This window comes from Cricetulus griseus, chromosome 9, assembly GCF_003668045.3.
Source record: "Cricetulus griseus strain 17A/GY chromosome 9, alternate assembly CriGri-PICRH-1.0, whole genome shotgun sequence".
NCBI classification, from domain to species: domain Eukaryota; kingdom Metazoa; phylum Chordata; class Mammalia; order Rodentia; family Cricetidae; genus Cricetulus; species Cricetulus griseus.
Genome location: NC_048602.1, coordinates 3,190,489 through 3,205,616, shown reverse-complemented (window position 1 = coordinate 3,205,616; position 15,128 = coordinate 3,190,489). Strand labels below are relative to the sequence as shown.

The following is a 15,128-nucleotide window of genomic DNA, read 5'->3' as shown; positions in this document are numbered from 1 at the left end:
TGATGATGAGGCGGCTGGGGGCAGTTTTATTATCTAATGTTCGGCCTTCACTATCAAGTACCTAGAATCCTTCATTATTATTTTTTTCTTTATTTTCATGGGTATGGGTGTTCTGCCTGTGTGTATGTCTTGTGCCTGCAGAGGCCAGAGAGGGTGTCACATCCCCTGGGACTAGAGCTAGAGTTGTGAGCCACAATGCGGATGCCAGAACACAAACTCTGGTTCTCTGCAAAAACAGTCAGTGTGCTCATCCACTGCGCCATTTCTTCAGGCCCAGTATCTATCTATCTATCTATCTGTCTGTCTGTCTGTCTGTCTGTCTGTCTATCTATCATCCATCCATCCACTTTTTAGTTTTACCAAATTATTTATATTTTCAAGACAGCATCTTGCTAGGCAGCCCAGGCTGGCCTCCAACCCTGCATCTCCTGCCTCAGCCATTCAAGCAGGGAATTACAGCTGTCTGTCACTACACCTGACTGACTGGGCTCACAAACTTCTCAGGACAGTGGCGTCACGCTCACCTTCTCTTTCTTCCGTCTGTGCTCCTTCTTGGTCTTGTGTTTTTCTTTACTCTTCTTGGGTTTCTCTTTTTGAGGTGTCTCAAGTTTCTGGCGAGTGTCTGGGGGTAGAAGGGGCACGATAAACATGTCAGCAACAGGGAGAACACGGACCATTAAAAAGGCTCCGAAGTTTCCTAACCGTATAAATTTCACCTCCCCAAGTGGTTTTGTTTTTTTTTTTTTAATCCTACTCTTTGAAAATCATGTCCCCTAAGTATCCTACGCACCAAGCTATTATTCACTCCTTTATGGATATCAAGGGCATCCTAGGAAAAGTGCTTTAAAAAGCCAGAGTATTTGGGCCAGCAAATACTAGCACCAACCTGGACCAAAGATCCATGGACCAAAGCCAAGAGAAACATGCTTGCTGGCATTCTTTGAGAGTTGGGGTCTAGGTGTGTACACTAGGAGAAGCTTCATCGTGGGCAATGGTATCACATGTTCTTATCTACCTGGGCCATGTTATCATGTTAGCCTGAACACTTTCACAGGGGATGTTAGCATGTGGCCTTGCACGGAAGCTGCTGCTGGCACTGGGAGGAGGGCTGGCCTGTGTCTACAGCCGCAGGAACAGGCTGATTTTATTTGCTCTGTTAGCCCAAGTCTTTCACAACCTGAAAATACTTTTCGGTCCACAATGCCTCTCTCTTTTTTTTTTTTTTTTTTTGAGACAAGGTTTCACTGTGTAGCCCTGGCTGTCTTGGAACTTGCTCTGTAGACCAGGCTGGCCTTGAACTCAGAGATCCACCTGCCTCTGCCTCCTGAGTGCTGGGATTAAAGTGTGCACCACCACACCGGACTCTTTCTTTTTCATTTCCAAAAGTGATTTCTTTTTTATTTTTAAGACAGGGACTGACTAGCCTCAAAATGTGATCCTCCTGCCTCAGCGTCCCAAGTGCTGGGGTTATATAGAACCACACCAGCTCTGTAAAATGACTTAAGATGCTTCCAGCAGGGGCCAGAGAGATGGCTCAGAGGTTAAGAGCACTGACGGCTCTTCCAGAGGTCCTGAGTTCAATTCCCAGCAACCACATGGTGGCTCACAACCATCCGTGATGAGATCTGGTGCCCTCTTCTGGTGTGCAGATATGCATGGAAGCAGAATGTTGTATACATAATAAATAAATAAATAAAATCTTTAAAGAAAGAAAGAAAGAAACAACTGTGACTCAGGCACTCAGTGGAGGCAGCGGGTGCCCAGGGCTGACTGGAATCAGGAAGGCTCGTGAGTGGAGTCAGGTAGACAGGTGGGAGGGCCATTATTGATGCTGTTCCCCTGCAGGGGTGGCACACGGGGGTGTGGACTTACTGGGGCAGAAGACGGGAGGCAGCCGAGGTCCGAACTCTTCTCGCTCATCGATCTGTACCTTTTGGATGGGGAAGGGAACCGCAGGCTCACAAGGCTCCGGCTCTGCAGCTGAAAAACAGCAGTGTATCAATTTCATCCGCCCAGCACTAATGCTTGGAGTCGCGGTGTCTCTGCCACTGAACACTGCACTTTCTTCGCTCTGCTGAAGCACCAATGCTGGGCATACGGTGAAGGCCACCTCTGCCTGTGGACACTGGAGCTGGGAGGTCAGCTACACCAGGCCACACAGAACCAAGTGCATGACCGGCTGTCCAGAGGGAGCCACCGTAGCCAGGGGCACACACTCCAGATCATTTCTTTGCTTGAGACAATCTTATGTAGCCCAGGTTAACCTTGAACTCGCTATGTAGCTGAGGATGGCCTCCTATCTATACACCAGCTCTGGGTGTGTACAGTCTATGAGGATTGAACCCAGGTCCCTGTGTGTGGGAGGCAGGCACTCTAGTATATTGTTACTTTTTAACATTTTTGTTGGCAGCAGGGTCTCACTGTAGTGCTGGCTGTCCAAGAACTCACTATGCAGACAAAGCTGCCCTTGAACTCCCAGAGATCCACCTGCCTCTCCTTCCCGAGTCCTGGGGTTTAAGGCATATGCCACTACACCCAGCCTACTTTTAAATAAATGTTTAGATTTCAAGTATACATGACTGTATAATTAAAAACAAACAAACAGGGCTGGAGAGATGGCTCAGAGGTTAAGAGCACTGACTGCTCTTCCAGAGGTCCTGAGTTCAATTCCCAGCAATGGCTCACAGCCATCCGTTATGAGATCTGGTGCCCTCTTCCCTACAGGGATACAAGCGGACAGAACATTGTATACAAACAAAAAACAAAAAACAACAACAACAACAAAAAAAAACCAAGGGTTTATCCACAGGGGAAAAAAAAGAAACCAATATTGCAAGCATCTAAAACTAAATACTGCACCATGTCCTGTGTGACATCCTGGTAAGGCCTTCAGGATTTACACTCAGGTGTCAAGGCAGACAGAACCTCCCAGGATGCAGATGGGAAACTGCCATGGCTCTGGCATCCCGAAGTTTCCCTACTTCAGATGGCCTCTCGTTTTCTGTCATGAACGCTCAGTGCAATGGTGTGCTCTTGTAATGTCAGTGCAATGGTGTGCCCTTGTAATGTCAGTGCAATGGTGTGCTCTTGTAATGTCAGTGCAATGGCGTGCTCCTGTAATGTCAGTGCAATGGTGTGCTCTTGTAATGTCAATGCAATGGTGTGCTCTTGTAATGATGTCAGTGCAATGGTGTGCTCTTGTAATGTCAGTGCCGGGACAGGTGGGATCCTGGGGCTTGAGTGCCAGGCTGTTTAGAAAACCTGGTAAGCCCCAGACACCCTCGGGACCTAATCTCCAAAGGCATGACACCCAAAAAGCAAAGTGGTGGCTGGCTTAGGAGGCATGACACTTAAGGCTGATCTCTGGCCCGAGCATGCTTGTGAGCACACACGCACGAACACACCTGTACACACTAACCCACATACACACTAACACACACACACACACACATGCATGTGTGTATATGACGAAATAGCACTAATTGATAACTGTCAATTGTCCTAGAATAAGGCTGCAAAGCCAATGTGGTGCAAGCCTGTAGTTCCAGGACCTGGGAGGTGGAGAAAAGAGGATCAGAGGTCCCAGCCCAGCCCAGGACGTTCAAGGCCAGACTGTCTCAACACAAATACACAAGACTGCACTGCAACCCCTCACTTCTCTCTCAGCACCCAAGTCAGGGAGGTGACCATACCCTGGGTCACAGAGGTCTCCCCGGCGGCAGCCTCCTGGGAAGTGTTGAAGCTGGCCTCCTCTGTGTGCTCTTGACTGTCTTCACTGTCTTCTTGCTCCTCTTCTGAGGATGAGGACTTCTCATCTGATGACCCCGCAAAGATGGCCTTGAATAAGTCCATGGAAGGGCGACTACCTTCCCCGTCCGCCTGGGTATCCACACCTTCGTCTGCAGCCTGTGTGACAGAGAAGTAAGAGTCAGGAATAAAGGGATTCGATGCTTTGGAACACGCACACAGGTAAGATTGGCCTTAGGGGGCTGGACAGACGGCTCAGTGGTTAAGAGCACTGGCTTCTCTTCCAGAGGACCTGAGTTGGATTTCCAGCACCCACAGGGCAGCTCACATCCACCTGTCAGTCCACTTCCCGGGGATCAGAAGTCCTCTTCTGCCCTCAGCAGGTACCACACACATGTACACAGATGTGCATGCAGACAAAACATGCATATATGTTTTTTAAAGATGGTTTCAGATGTCCATCAACACTGCCTAACTAAGCATGTAGCATTCCCCTCTCCGTGGGACTCTTCTAGAATATACTCAGGAAGCATAAGCAGCTGAGGCCCTTCTTGGGAGACCGGCCATTAACAGACCTGCAGAGGACCCAGGAAGATGAAACCACAGCAGGCTACGACAACAGAGAAACCCAGAACAGGCTACGGACAACCAAGGAAAACAGAGCAGTCTATGGACAACAGAGGAAAATGTAACATGAGAAACAGATACTGAAATGCCAAATTGTTGGCTTTGTCAGGCTTTTTTGTTTTTGTTTTTGTTTTTGTTTTTTGAGACCGAATCTTTCTATGTAGCCCTGCATGGCCTGGAATTCTCTATAGGGATCCAGCTGGCCTGGAACCAACAGAGATCTGTGGAATATTCCTTTACACTGTGTGAATATATGTCACTGTGCTTGCTTTAATAAAGAAGCCGACTAGCCAATATCTGGACAGGATAAGGTTAGGCAGGGGAGCCAAGGTAAGGACACTGGGAAGAAGGGCAGAGTTTAAGTTACAAGGCCCCAAACAAGCAAAATTCATTACTGTATCCAACAGCAGAATGGAGACAATACCAGAAAGTTTATTAAGTTGAAAACAGTTCATCAAATTGTTTCTAACCCTGTAGGATGCTATCCAAGGGTCTCCATGATTCTGTTGTTAAAATCCCAGGACCACCACTGTGAAATGCCCCTGTAGGTGTTAAGTGCTGGGTCCCCAGCTGTGGTAGCTTGAAAGAAAATGGCCCCCAAAGGGAAGGGCACTATTAAGAGGTGTGGCTTTGTTGGAACAAGTGTGTCACTGTGGAGGTGGGCTTTGAGGTCTCCTATGTGCTCAAACCACGCCCAGTGAGACAGACTGCTTCCTGTTGCCTACTGATCAAGACTTAGAAATCCCAGCTCCTTCTCTACCGCCATGTCCACGTCCAAGCTCCCCGCCATGATGATAACGGGCTGAACCTCTGATGTTTTCCTTTATAAGAGTCTATAAGTGGGCCGGGCATTGGTGGCACACACCTTTGGGAGGCAAAGGCAGGCTGATCTCTGTGAGTTCGAGGCCAGCCTGATCTACAAGAGCTAGTTCAACGACAGCCTCCAAAGCTACACAGAGAAACCCTGTCTCGGAAAAACAAAACAAAACAAAAAGAGTCTACAAGTGGTCATGGTGTCTCTTCACAGCAATAGAAACCCTGACTAAGACAGAGGGTGAACACAGGTCAGGTGGTCCACATTTTGGAATTCCAGGACTCGGGAGGTGGAGGTAGGAGGGTCAGAAATTCAGAGCCAGCCTCGGCTACATAGGCAGCTTGAAGCCAGCTTATGCTATATGAGACTGCCTTCAAAACCAACAGTGAATATGAAAAAAGACAAAGAAACTACACACGCCGGGCGTTGGTGGTGCACGCCTTTAATCCCAGGACTTGAGAGGCAGAGGCAGGCAGATTTCTGTGAGTTAGAGACCAGCCTGGTCTACAAGAGGGAGTGCCAGGATAGGCTCCAAAGCCACACAGAGAAACCCTGTCTCAAAAAAGCAAAAAAAAAAAAAAAACAACAAAAAAAAAAAAACAAAAAAAACAACAAGGAACTACACACATGGTAATTGGGCAACTAAATCCAAAAGTATCAGTAATTATTTTAATATAAATATTCCAAATATAAGATTATCAAATATTTCAAATAACACCCAAGGGCATGCTATTTATGAGAAATCCACTATAAATACAATGATATTGACAAGGTAAAGTAAAAAGACTGATCTGGGTATGGTGATCACATGCCTCTCATCCCAGCACAAGAAGCTGCAGCAGGAGGCTAAGGAGTCCAGGACCAGCCTGCCCTCAATGGTAAGACCTTGTAAGACCTGCCTTCACAAGGCAGGCAAAGCAGGCTGGTGAGATGCTTAGTGGGCAAAGGGGCTTGGTGCCCAGCCAGACAACCTGAGTTCAATCCTTGAGCCCCACATGGTGGAAGGCGAGAACCAACTCTCATAGGTTGTCCTCTGACCCACATACGTGCAAAAAGCAAAGTAAATGTAAGAGAACTCAGGGGTATTTTCACCACAAAAATGACCACCTATTATTTGGAAAGTTGTATCTTCTCATAGGAATACATTTAAGTTTGCATTCGAAGGTTTATGCTAAGCCAGGGCTTTTCTAACCAGAAGCATGTGGCCTTTTCTCAGAGCTACGACTGTATTGAATCTAATGTGCACAGGTACAACTGAGGGCCACATCCGTCTGCGGTTGCTCTCCATAAGCAAAGTTGTTCGGGCAACAGTGCCCTCAGTTACTGACGTCCCTGCTTACGGTCTCCTTGCCACTCACTGCAGAACGGGGAGTGCAGCAGAGGCTGTTGGAGCCCCGGGGCCTCAGCTACTCAAGTCACAGCCACTCTGCACAGCAAAGGGCTGCTGACCCCTACTACTGAGTAGAGAACACATCACACAGAGAAGTGCCGGGCCACAGGCGCCAGCAGAGCCAGCAGAGGCCCCATACCTTGTCTGGGCCTGGCTCGGGGGCCTGTTCCTTCTCTTTGTTTCCCGAGGTGCTGGGTTCTTGTCTCGGTGGGCCAACTTTTGATCTAGCCTGACTTAAGAACTCACTAATGGAGTCTTCCTTCTTCTCCTGTTTGGATGTGTCCCATCGTGACGGTTTCCTGGATTCTAAAAGGCAGGAAGCAGACAACACTGGGATTAGTAAACAGAAGGCAAATTCTGCAAGGCTCAGAGCCTCGGTACGCCGTGGCTGGGCCCGGCTCTGAACACAGCACTGGGGAAAGGGCAGGCACAGACAGACCCAAGCTCTAAGGTTAAACACTAGCCTGGCCTCACTGACAGGCGCCCATGCGCAGATGCAAGCAACTCTGGGGGTGGGGAGGTCTGCATCGCGATCACACTTATGGCTGGGCCACTCCTAACTCTGTCTTCCGGCCCGTGAGGGGTTGAGACCGGGTCAGTACCTAGGTCCCAGGGAGCTCTACTCACTATCAGAGCCCGGGTGCTGGGGCTGCGGCCGCAGGGCGTTTTCACTGGGAGCTGGGGCTGTGGGCGGAGGGGCTGGCTCTGGGATCGTCAGAAAGTTGAAGACTGAGTATTTATCCCGCTTTACTCTGGGTAGGCCGACTACGGTTGACCTGGGGTGGGAGGGATAAGGATGGAAAGAGATAGGATTTTAATAACAACAGCTGGATGACACCCTCGTCCAAGAGGCTCTCCAGCTAGGCCACCGGTTCTTAGGACATTTCTCAAAACAGTTCTGGAAGGCAGAACCCGACCTTAGAACCCTCGAGTTTTCCCTATTAGAGTAAGGGCTACTGGGCATGGAGGCAAAGGCAGAAGGTTCTCTGAGAGTTCAAGGCCAGCCTGGTCTACACAGAGACTTTGTCTTTAAAAAAACAAACAAGGCTGGAGCAATGGCTCAGAGGTTAAGAGCACTGACTGCTCTTCCAGAGGTTCTGAGTTCAATTCCCAGTAACCACAGGGTGGCTCACAACCATCTGTAATGAGATCTGTGCCCTCTTCTGGTGTCAAGCATGCATGCAGATAATTGTATACAAAATAAATAAATAAAACATTAAACACACAAACAAACAGAAAAATGAATAAGGACTAGAGTTTTCTACAAATATGCTTCCTGGGAATGTTTTTAATCAAATAAAAAGGAGCTAAACCTGTGCTTTTTAACTGATTTATTCATTTTATGTGCATGAGTGCCTACATGTATGTATGAATATCATACATGTGCCTGGTGCCTGTGAAGGTCAGAAGTCGGCATCAGCTCCCCTGCAACTGGAGTTACTGATGCTTGTGACCCACCATGTGGGTGCTGGGAACAAACCTGGTCCTCTGCAAGAGCATCCAGAGGTCTGAACCACTGAGTCACCTCTAGTTTTACAAAGAGGATTTAAAAACAAGGTATTAGGCTGAAGAGGGGGCCCAGTGGTAGAGGGCTTGCCTAGCCCATGTGAGGCCCTGTGTTTGATCCTAGCATGCTCCGAAACACACAAAGGAGAAAGAAAACACAAATTACATTTGTTAGACTCTGACATAAAGTCTCTATTACACAGACCAGGCTGGCCTCAGTCTTACAGAGATCCACCTGCCTCTGCCTCTCAAGTACTGGAATCCAAGGCAGGCACCACCATGTCCAGTTGTAAGTAACATTTTTAAAGTAAAATGGATGAGACTCATTTTTAAAATGGTACACCTTTAATCCCAGCACTGGGGAGGCAGAGGCAGGTGGATCTCTGTGAGTTCGAGACCAGCCTGAGCAAGTTCCAGGATAGGCGCCAAAGCTACACAGAGAAACCCTATCTTAAAATCCGAGAGAGAGAGAGAGAGAGAGAGAGAGAGAGAGAGAGAGAGAGAGTATAAAATGAGCCTTAATGGGACTGGAAAATAGCTGTTTTTTTGGTTTTGTTTAGATTTATTTATTTATTATGTATACAATGTTCTGTCTACATGTATCTGTGAAGGCCAGAAGAGGGCACCAGATCTCATAACGGATGGCTGTGAGCCACCATGTGGTTGCTGGGAACTGAACTCAGGACCTCTGGAAGACCAGTTAGTGTTCTCAACCACTGAGCCATCTCCAGCCCAGCTCAGTGGTTAAGAGCATTTGCTGCTCTTACAGAGGACACGGCTTCAGTTCCTAGCACCTACATGGTGGCTCACAACCATCTGTAACTCCAGTTCCAGGGGATTCGATGCCCGCATGAAGGCAAAACAAGAATAAATCTAAAAAATGTTTTTCCTGAGTGAGCTTTAATGGGGTGGAAATAGTTTTTACTGATGTAAAGACAGGCTAATCCAACTTACCCCGGATAAGGGTCAGGGACATTAAACCTCTTACACAGAAGTTTGTCAGGGTGCCACTCAAACGTGTCCCGGGTGAGCTTCCCAAACATCTTCATCTTCACAGCTGACTGCTTGTCACTGACGTCGTTCTAGGAAGAGACAGGTGTAGTCAGAGAGCTGGCTTCACCAGCCTTCCATGTTAGACGCACCACGCTTCAGTTACAGAGATGGCTCAGCAGGGAAGACAGCACTCTGCTCTTGCAGAGGACCCAAATTCCATTCCCAACACACGCCAGCTCCAGGGATCCAATGCCCTCTCCTGGCCTCCAACGGGCACTGCACTCACATGCAAATACTCATGTGTAGACACACACACACACACACACACACACACACACACACACCACACATATATATAAAAAGATGATTTTTTTTTTTTTGAGTCAGGGTTTCTCTATGTAGCCCTAGCTGTCCTGGAACTCAATCTACAGACCAGGCTGGGAGCAAACTCACAGAGATCCACCTGCCTCTGTCTCCCAAGTGCTGGGATTAAAGGCATGCGCCACCACGGTCCAGCTGAAGAATTTTTTTTAAAGATTTTATTTATTTATTATGGATACAACATTCTGCTTCCATGTCTATCTGCACACCAGAAGAGGGCACCATATCTCATTCAAGGTGGTTGTGAGCCACCATGTGGGTGCTGGGAATTGAACTCAGGACCTCTGGAAGAGCAGTCGGTGCTCTTAACCTCTGAGCCATCTCTCCAGCCCCCAGCTGAAGAATTTTTAAAAGCCAATAAAAACAAAATTTAAAAATGTATGTGGGTGGGGGCATGGGAGGATGGGAGGGAGAGGGAACTGGGATTGATATGCAAAAAAAGATTGTTTCTAATTTAAATGAAATCTATAAAAAATAAATAAATTTCTGAAAATGTATGTCAGGAGACAGATTCAGGTGGATCTCTATGAGTATAAGCAGCCTTGCCTACATAGCAAGTTCCAAGCTAGCCTGATCTATATAGCACGGCCTTGTCTCAAAAACAAACAAACAAACAAAAGGTCAGAGCTGGAGCGAAGGCTCAATAATTAAGAGCACTGGCTGCTCTTCCAAAGGACCCAAGCACCAGGACGGTTCAACCATCTGGAACTACAGTTCCTGGGAATCTAACACCTCTGAAGGCACCAGGCTCGCATGCGATACACAGAAAGACATGAAGGCAAAACGCTCATACATATAAAATAAACATATGTGTTTTTAAGATACCAACCTTCATTCCATTGGACTTCCATCAAAAATAAATAAACAAATAAATAAACTATCAAAGAGTCACACTGTTTGAATATCTCACAAGCTAAATGCCACACCATTTCTTACTCCACTATGCTATGGGTAGTTTTCTCTTTTTCCTGACTTAAAATATTTAGGTGCACGGTGTTTTTAATTTTAAAATCACTAGGAGGGGCTGGGAAGGTAGCTCCTTCACAAGCGCATGCCACATGAGCCCGAGAGCCTGAGTTCATATCCCCAGGGCCCAGGTAAAGCAGGGTGCAAGAGCATGTGTCCAGAATCCAGCTCCGGGGACGGGGAGACAGGTGGGTCCCTGCTGCTCACTGGCTAGCACACCTAGCTCAATCAATGAGCTCCTAGTTCAGTGAAAGACCCTGCCTCAGAAAAACCAGGTAGGGCCAGACGTGGTGGCTCACACCTGCAATCCCAGCACTTGGAAGGCTGAGTGAGGCAGGAAGAGCAGGAGGTCCAGGCCAGCTGGCCAACCCGAGACTCTGTCACAAAAACAAAAACAAAAACAAAAACAAACACCACATAAAATAAGTTACAGAGCAATTGAGAAAGACATATGCAAAGGTACCTAAGACAGTGTACATATCCGCATGAACACACACACACACAATAAAATTGACTAGAGAGCTTGGGAGTGTATGAAAGCCCGAGTTCAATTCAAACCCTACAACTGCAAAAACACAAAATGAAATTCACCAGGTAGGCACGTGATGGCGACAGACCTCTTGGTCTCGAGGAACTTCAACCTGATCGGAGTCCTCTTCCTCCTTGGCGTGAGTGAACCTGGAGGACAGGGTGGAGTGGGACGCCACGTAGAGCTGGGCCGCCCGAGCAAACTCCTCCCGTTCTCGGCTTCGCTCCCACTCGGTCATGCCGGGGTCCAGGCATCGTTCCAGAGCATCTGTGGCATGGGGAGCGGGCACTGTTTACTCCAAGGAAAACATCACTGTGCCTGCACTTCCCCAGACCCTAGAATGGACATGGAGCACACTGGGTGCTCCCTCCAGGCAGGCTTACTCCTCCTTCCTTCATGTGATGTTTCTTTTTCTCAGGCTCAGCTTACTTTATGCGTATGAATGTTTTGCCTACAAGCACGTCTGTGCAACGTGTGTGTGTCTGTTGGATCCCCCGGAACTGGAGTTACGGATGGGTCATAACCTGCCATGTGGGTGGTGACAGGAAGCAAATCCAGGTCCTCTGCAAGAGCAGCCAGTGTTCTTAACTGCTGAGCCAACTCTCCAGTCCTGAGTCAGTAAGACGCTTTTTACTGACTTCTACCTATCACATGGTACAGAGAGATCTAGAAAACTGATGCTTGGCTAAGGACACTGGTCCATCCAACTATGGTCTGTGCTCCGGGAGAAAACTTTCTCTACCATTTTTCTGTAATTTTTGTTTTGCTTTGCTGTTTGCTTTTCAGACAAGGACTTGCTACATAGCTGGGGCTGGCCTTGAACTCTTGATCCTGATGCCTCAGACACTCCAGTGCTGGGATTAACGGCTTAACTCTATTTCTACCACGTGTTTGCTTTTTACGATCAAATATGAAAGCCCAAAACCTTTACACTGTTTATACCAAAACAAGCAAAGCCGATTACAGATAAGGGCGTTTCCAGAGAGGCCGCCACCCCAACCAGGCCAGCACCCACCTTTTTGACCCTTCTTCATGAGAACTAAGAACTCTTCATATCGCCTCTGCTTTTCGGGATCTTTGGCAAAAGGCTTGAAGTTGCTGGCTCTTGTGGTGGCTGCCCCACTGCCCATGGCCAGATGCCATGAGCTGGATGAGAGGTCTGGCGTGGAGGCCTGCGCTCTGCTGCTGGAGGCCATCTGGGCCAGACTGCGGGCCTTGGCCTGAGCTGCTTTCAGGTCAGTTGCCTGCTTAGTTTCTTTAATTCTTTCTCTGTCTTTTTGGGACAGAAACTCCAACACTGAAGTAGCAGATCCTAGATAGAAAAATAACAAGAGATGAAAAATAGATTTACTTTTTGTTGTACAAAGTCACTACTTCTTTTCTGTTGTTTCTGTTTTTTGTTTGTTTTTTTTAAGACAGGGTTTCTCTGTGTAACAGCTCTAGCTGTCCTGGAACTCTCTCTCTGTAGACCAGGCTGGCCTCAAATTTACAGAGATCCGCCTGCCTCTGCCTCCCAAGCTCTGGGATTAAAGGCATGCGCCACCACTGCTCAGCTTAAGTAATTTTTCTTTTTTTTATAGAGAACAAATAACCTAAGTGGCACACTTCTGTGATCTCAGCAGTGTGTGACAGAGGTGGAAGAACCAAGAGTTCAAAACCATCCTTGGCCACATTGAGAATTTAGGGCCAGCCGGGCATTGGTGGCGCTCGCCTTTAATCCCAGCACTCGGGAGGCAGAGGCAGGCGGATCTCTGTAAATTTGAGGCCAGCCTGGTCTACAAGAGCTAGTTCCAGGACAGCCTCCAAAACCACAGGGAAACCCTGTCTCGGAAAAAAAAAAAAAGAATTTAGGGCCATCCTGGGCTACATGAGACTTAAAAAAAAAAAGGAGGGGCAGCAAAAAGAACAAGTACCACCAAGTAAGAATAATAAAATCTATATACACGTTCATATGACGTTCATAATACATGGCACGGCTCCTACAGCCTGAGAATACAAAATGCATACAAGGAGCGCCAGTGGGGAACCACAAGCCCCCATCTGAGTCAGACATGTTAAACATGACAAGCCCCGTCTCCTCCATTGCACATACCTTGGACAGGCATCTCTCCTAGCAACTCCCCCCGCTTGGAGGCATTGAGCTGATGCCTACTGTGTGTCCCCGGGTCTTGTCCTGCTTTCCCAGACGACTCTGATAACACCTGAAGTAAGTGAGCGTTCTGGGACGTTGCAGCAACCATGGGTCTGAAATAGTGTACCGGCCGATAGTCTCTGGGCAGCTGAGGGGGTGGATAAATCTTAACAGAAGCAGACAAAGCCAAGGTCAGGAAATCCATCCAGGCTGCAAGACCACAGACTTCACAGAGGAAACCAGGAGCAGCCCGGGGACACTAGGAGGTGGACAGCAGAGCCTGGCCCTGACAGCCAGCACCAGAGCCACTGTCCCGATGGTCCCACCCTGCAAGCATCACCCCTGCTAACAATATTGATGGTCCCCGTGGTAAGAACACTAAGTATGAGGAGACGTAGCACGGTGTCCTGCCCCTCCCCACACACACCTAGCCCACTGAAAGACAAAACATTACAAATGTGTGATTCAAGACTTTGAAAAAATGAGCTGGAGAGATGGCTGAGTAGAGCTGAGGTTAAGAGCACTGACTGAGTTCAATTCCCAGCAACCACATGGTAGCTCACAACCATCTATAATGAGATCTGGTGTCTTCTTCCGGCCTGCCGGCATACATGAAGGCAGAACATTGTATAGATAATAAATAAAATCTTTAAAAAAAATTAAAAAAACAAACAAACTTGAAATTAGGTAGTTTTAAATTCAAAACTCTTTATTCAGGCTATGGTTTGCTTCTCAAGTAAAACTTGGGACCTTCATTTTCTAAATTTTATTTTTATTTGTGAATGTGTGTGTCTGCTGTGTAAGCGTATGCACACAGTCTGTGCAGGTGCCTGCAGAGGTCAGGTAAGAACATGGAGCCCTTGGCGCTAGAATTACAGGTATTTGTGTGTGTGGGGGGGGGGCTGGAGAGATGGTTCAGAGGTTAAGAGAACTGCTTATTCCAAAGGTCCTGAGTTCAATTCCCAGCAACCACATGGTGGCTCACAACTATCTGTAATGAGATCTGGTGCCCTCCTCTGGCCTGTGCATACATGCAGGTAGAACACTGTATACATAATAAATAAATAAATAAATATTAAAAAAAAAACCAAGTGGGGTTTTGTCGTTTATGTGAGGGACCTTGCACACACAGGCCAGTCTCTAACCACTAAGCTACATTGTCGTTTATGTGAGGGACCTTGCACACACAGGCCAGTCTCTAACCACTAAGCTACATTGTCGTTTATGTGAGGGACCTTGCACACACAGGCCAGCCTCTAACCACTGAGCTACATCTAAAGTCTGAGCTTTAGAGCTTTCTTTTTGGAAACAATGACACTATGCAGCCCTGGCTGTCCTGAAACTGCTCTGAACACACAGGCTGGCCTGGAACTCACAGCCATCTGCCTGCCTCCTGAGTGCTAGGGTTAAAGGTGTGCGCCACATGCCCAGCCATTGGGTATTATAAGTGACTACTGAATGGTCCCCTTGCTCTTGGTATAACAAACACATTAACAATTGCCTGTACACTGACTTCTAGAAGCGGGAAGAGAGTCAACTCTGAGCTCGGGCACCAGTGTAGCGCCCGGTCCCAGGTGCATGCTGGGCTGAGAACTTTTCACCATGCTGATGTCTGCAGCCTGTCCTTAGGTTAGGAGTTCCCAGCTCCCTAGGGCACACTGGAATCACTACGGCCAGGAAACTGCTTTTGCTGGGGGGGGGGGGTACTTGCACCTGGTAGGTGAGCACTCTCCCCTGAGCTAGTCAGACTCCGGGGAAAGTGGAGTTGCAGATGGCTGTGATCTGATCACACCTGGGTCCCCAGGAAGAGCGGCCACCTCTCCAGCCCCACCTTTCCCTGGCAGGGAACCTGTCATGTAGGCTCTATTGCAGCCGCTGAGCCTCAGGGGGCTTCACTTTTCTGCCTCCACGCACACCGCACACCGGATGACAAGGACAGCCACCACACTGGCTTTTCTGAGGTGGTTTGGGAACTGAATTCATGTCTGGCATACTTAAGTGGCTGAGCTATGTGACGTCTGCCCTGCACCCACCCTTTTTTCAA

The 15,128-nt window shown here is 47.9% G+C and overlaps 1 protein-coding gene across 2 annotated transcripts in view; it reads right to left on the bottom strand.

The window, feature by feature from the left end:
* The window catches only part of Gpatch1 (G-patch domain containing 1), a 41,239-nt gene that overhangs the window by 6,827 nt on the left and 19,284 nt on the right, over positions 1-15,128 (bottom strand). The window contains exons 10-18 of one of the 2 annotated variants that reach the window (XM_027430278.2): positions 13,046-13,250; positions 11,969-12,265; positions 11,042-11,220; positions 9,039-9,166; positions 7,206-7,354; positions 6,718-6,884; positions 3,693-3,906; positions 1,873-1,980; positions 525-622 (exon numbers count right to left, since the gene is read on the bottom strand). In XM_027430278.2, coding sequence (XP_027286079.1) covers positions 525-622; positions 1,873-1,980; positions 3,693-3,906; positions 6,718-6,884; positions 7,206-7,354; positions 9,039-9,166; positions 11,042-11,220; positions 11,969-12,265; positions 13,046-13,250 — 1,545 coding nt within the window. The remainder of the gene's footprint in view (positions 1-524; positions 623-1,872; positions 1,981-3,692; positions 3,907-6,717; positions 6,885-7,205; positions 7,355-9,038; positions 9,167-11,041; positions 11,221-11,968; positions 12,266-13,045; positions 13,251-15,128) is intronic. The other variant, XM_027430279.2, reaches the window with a different exon arrangement.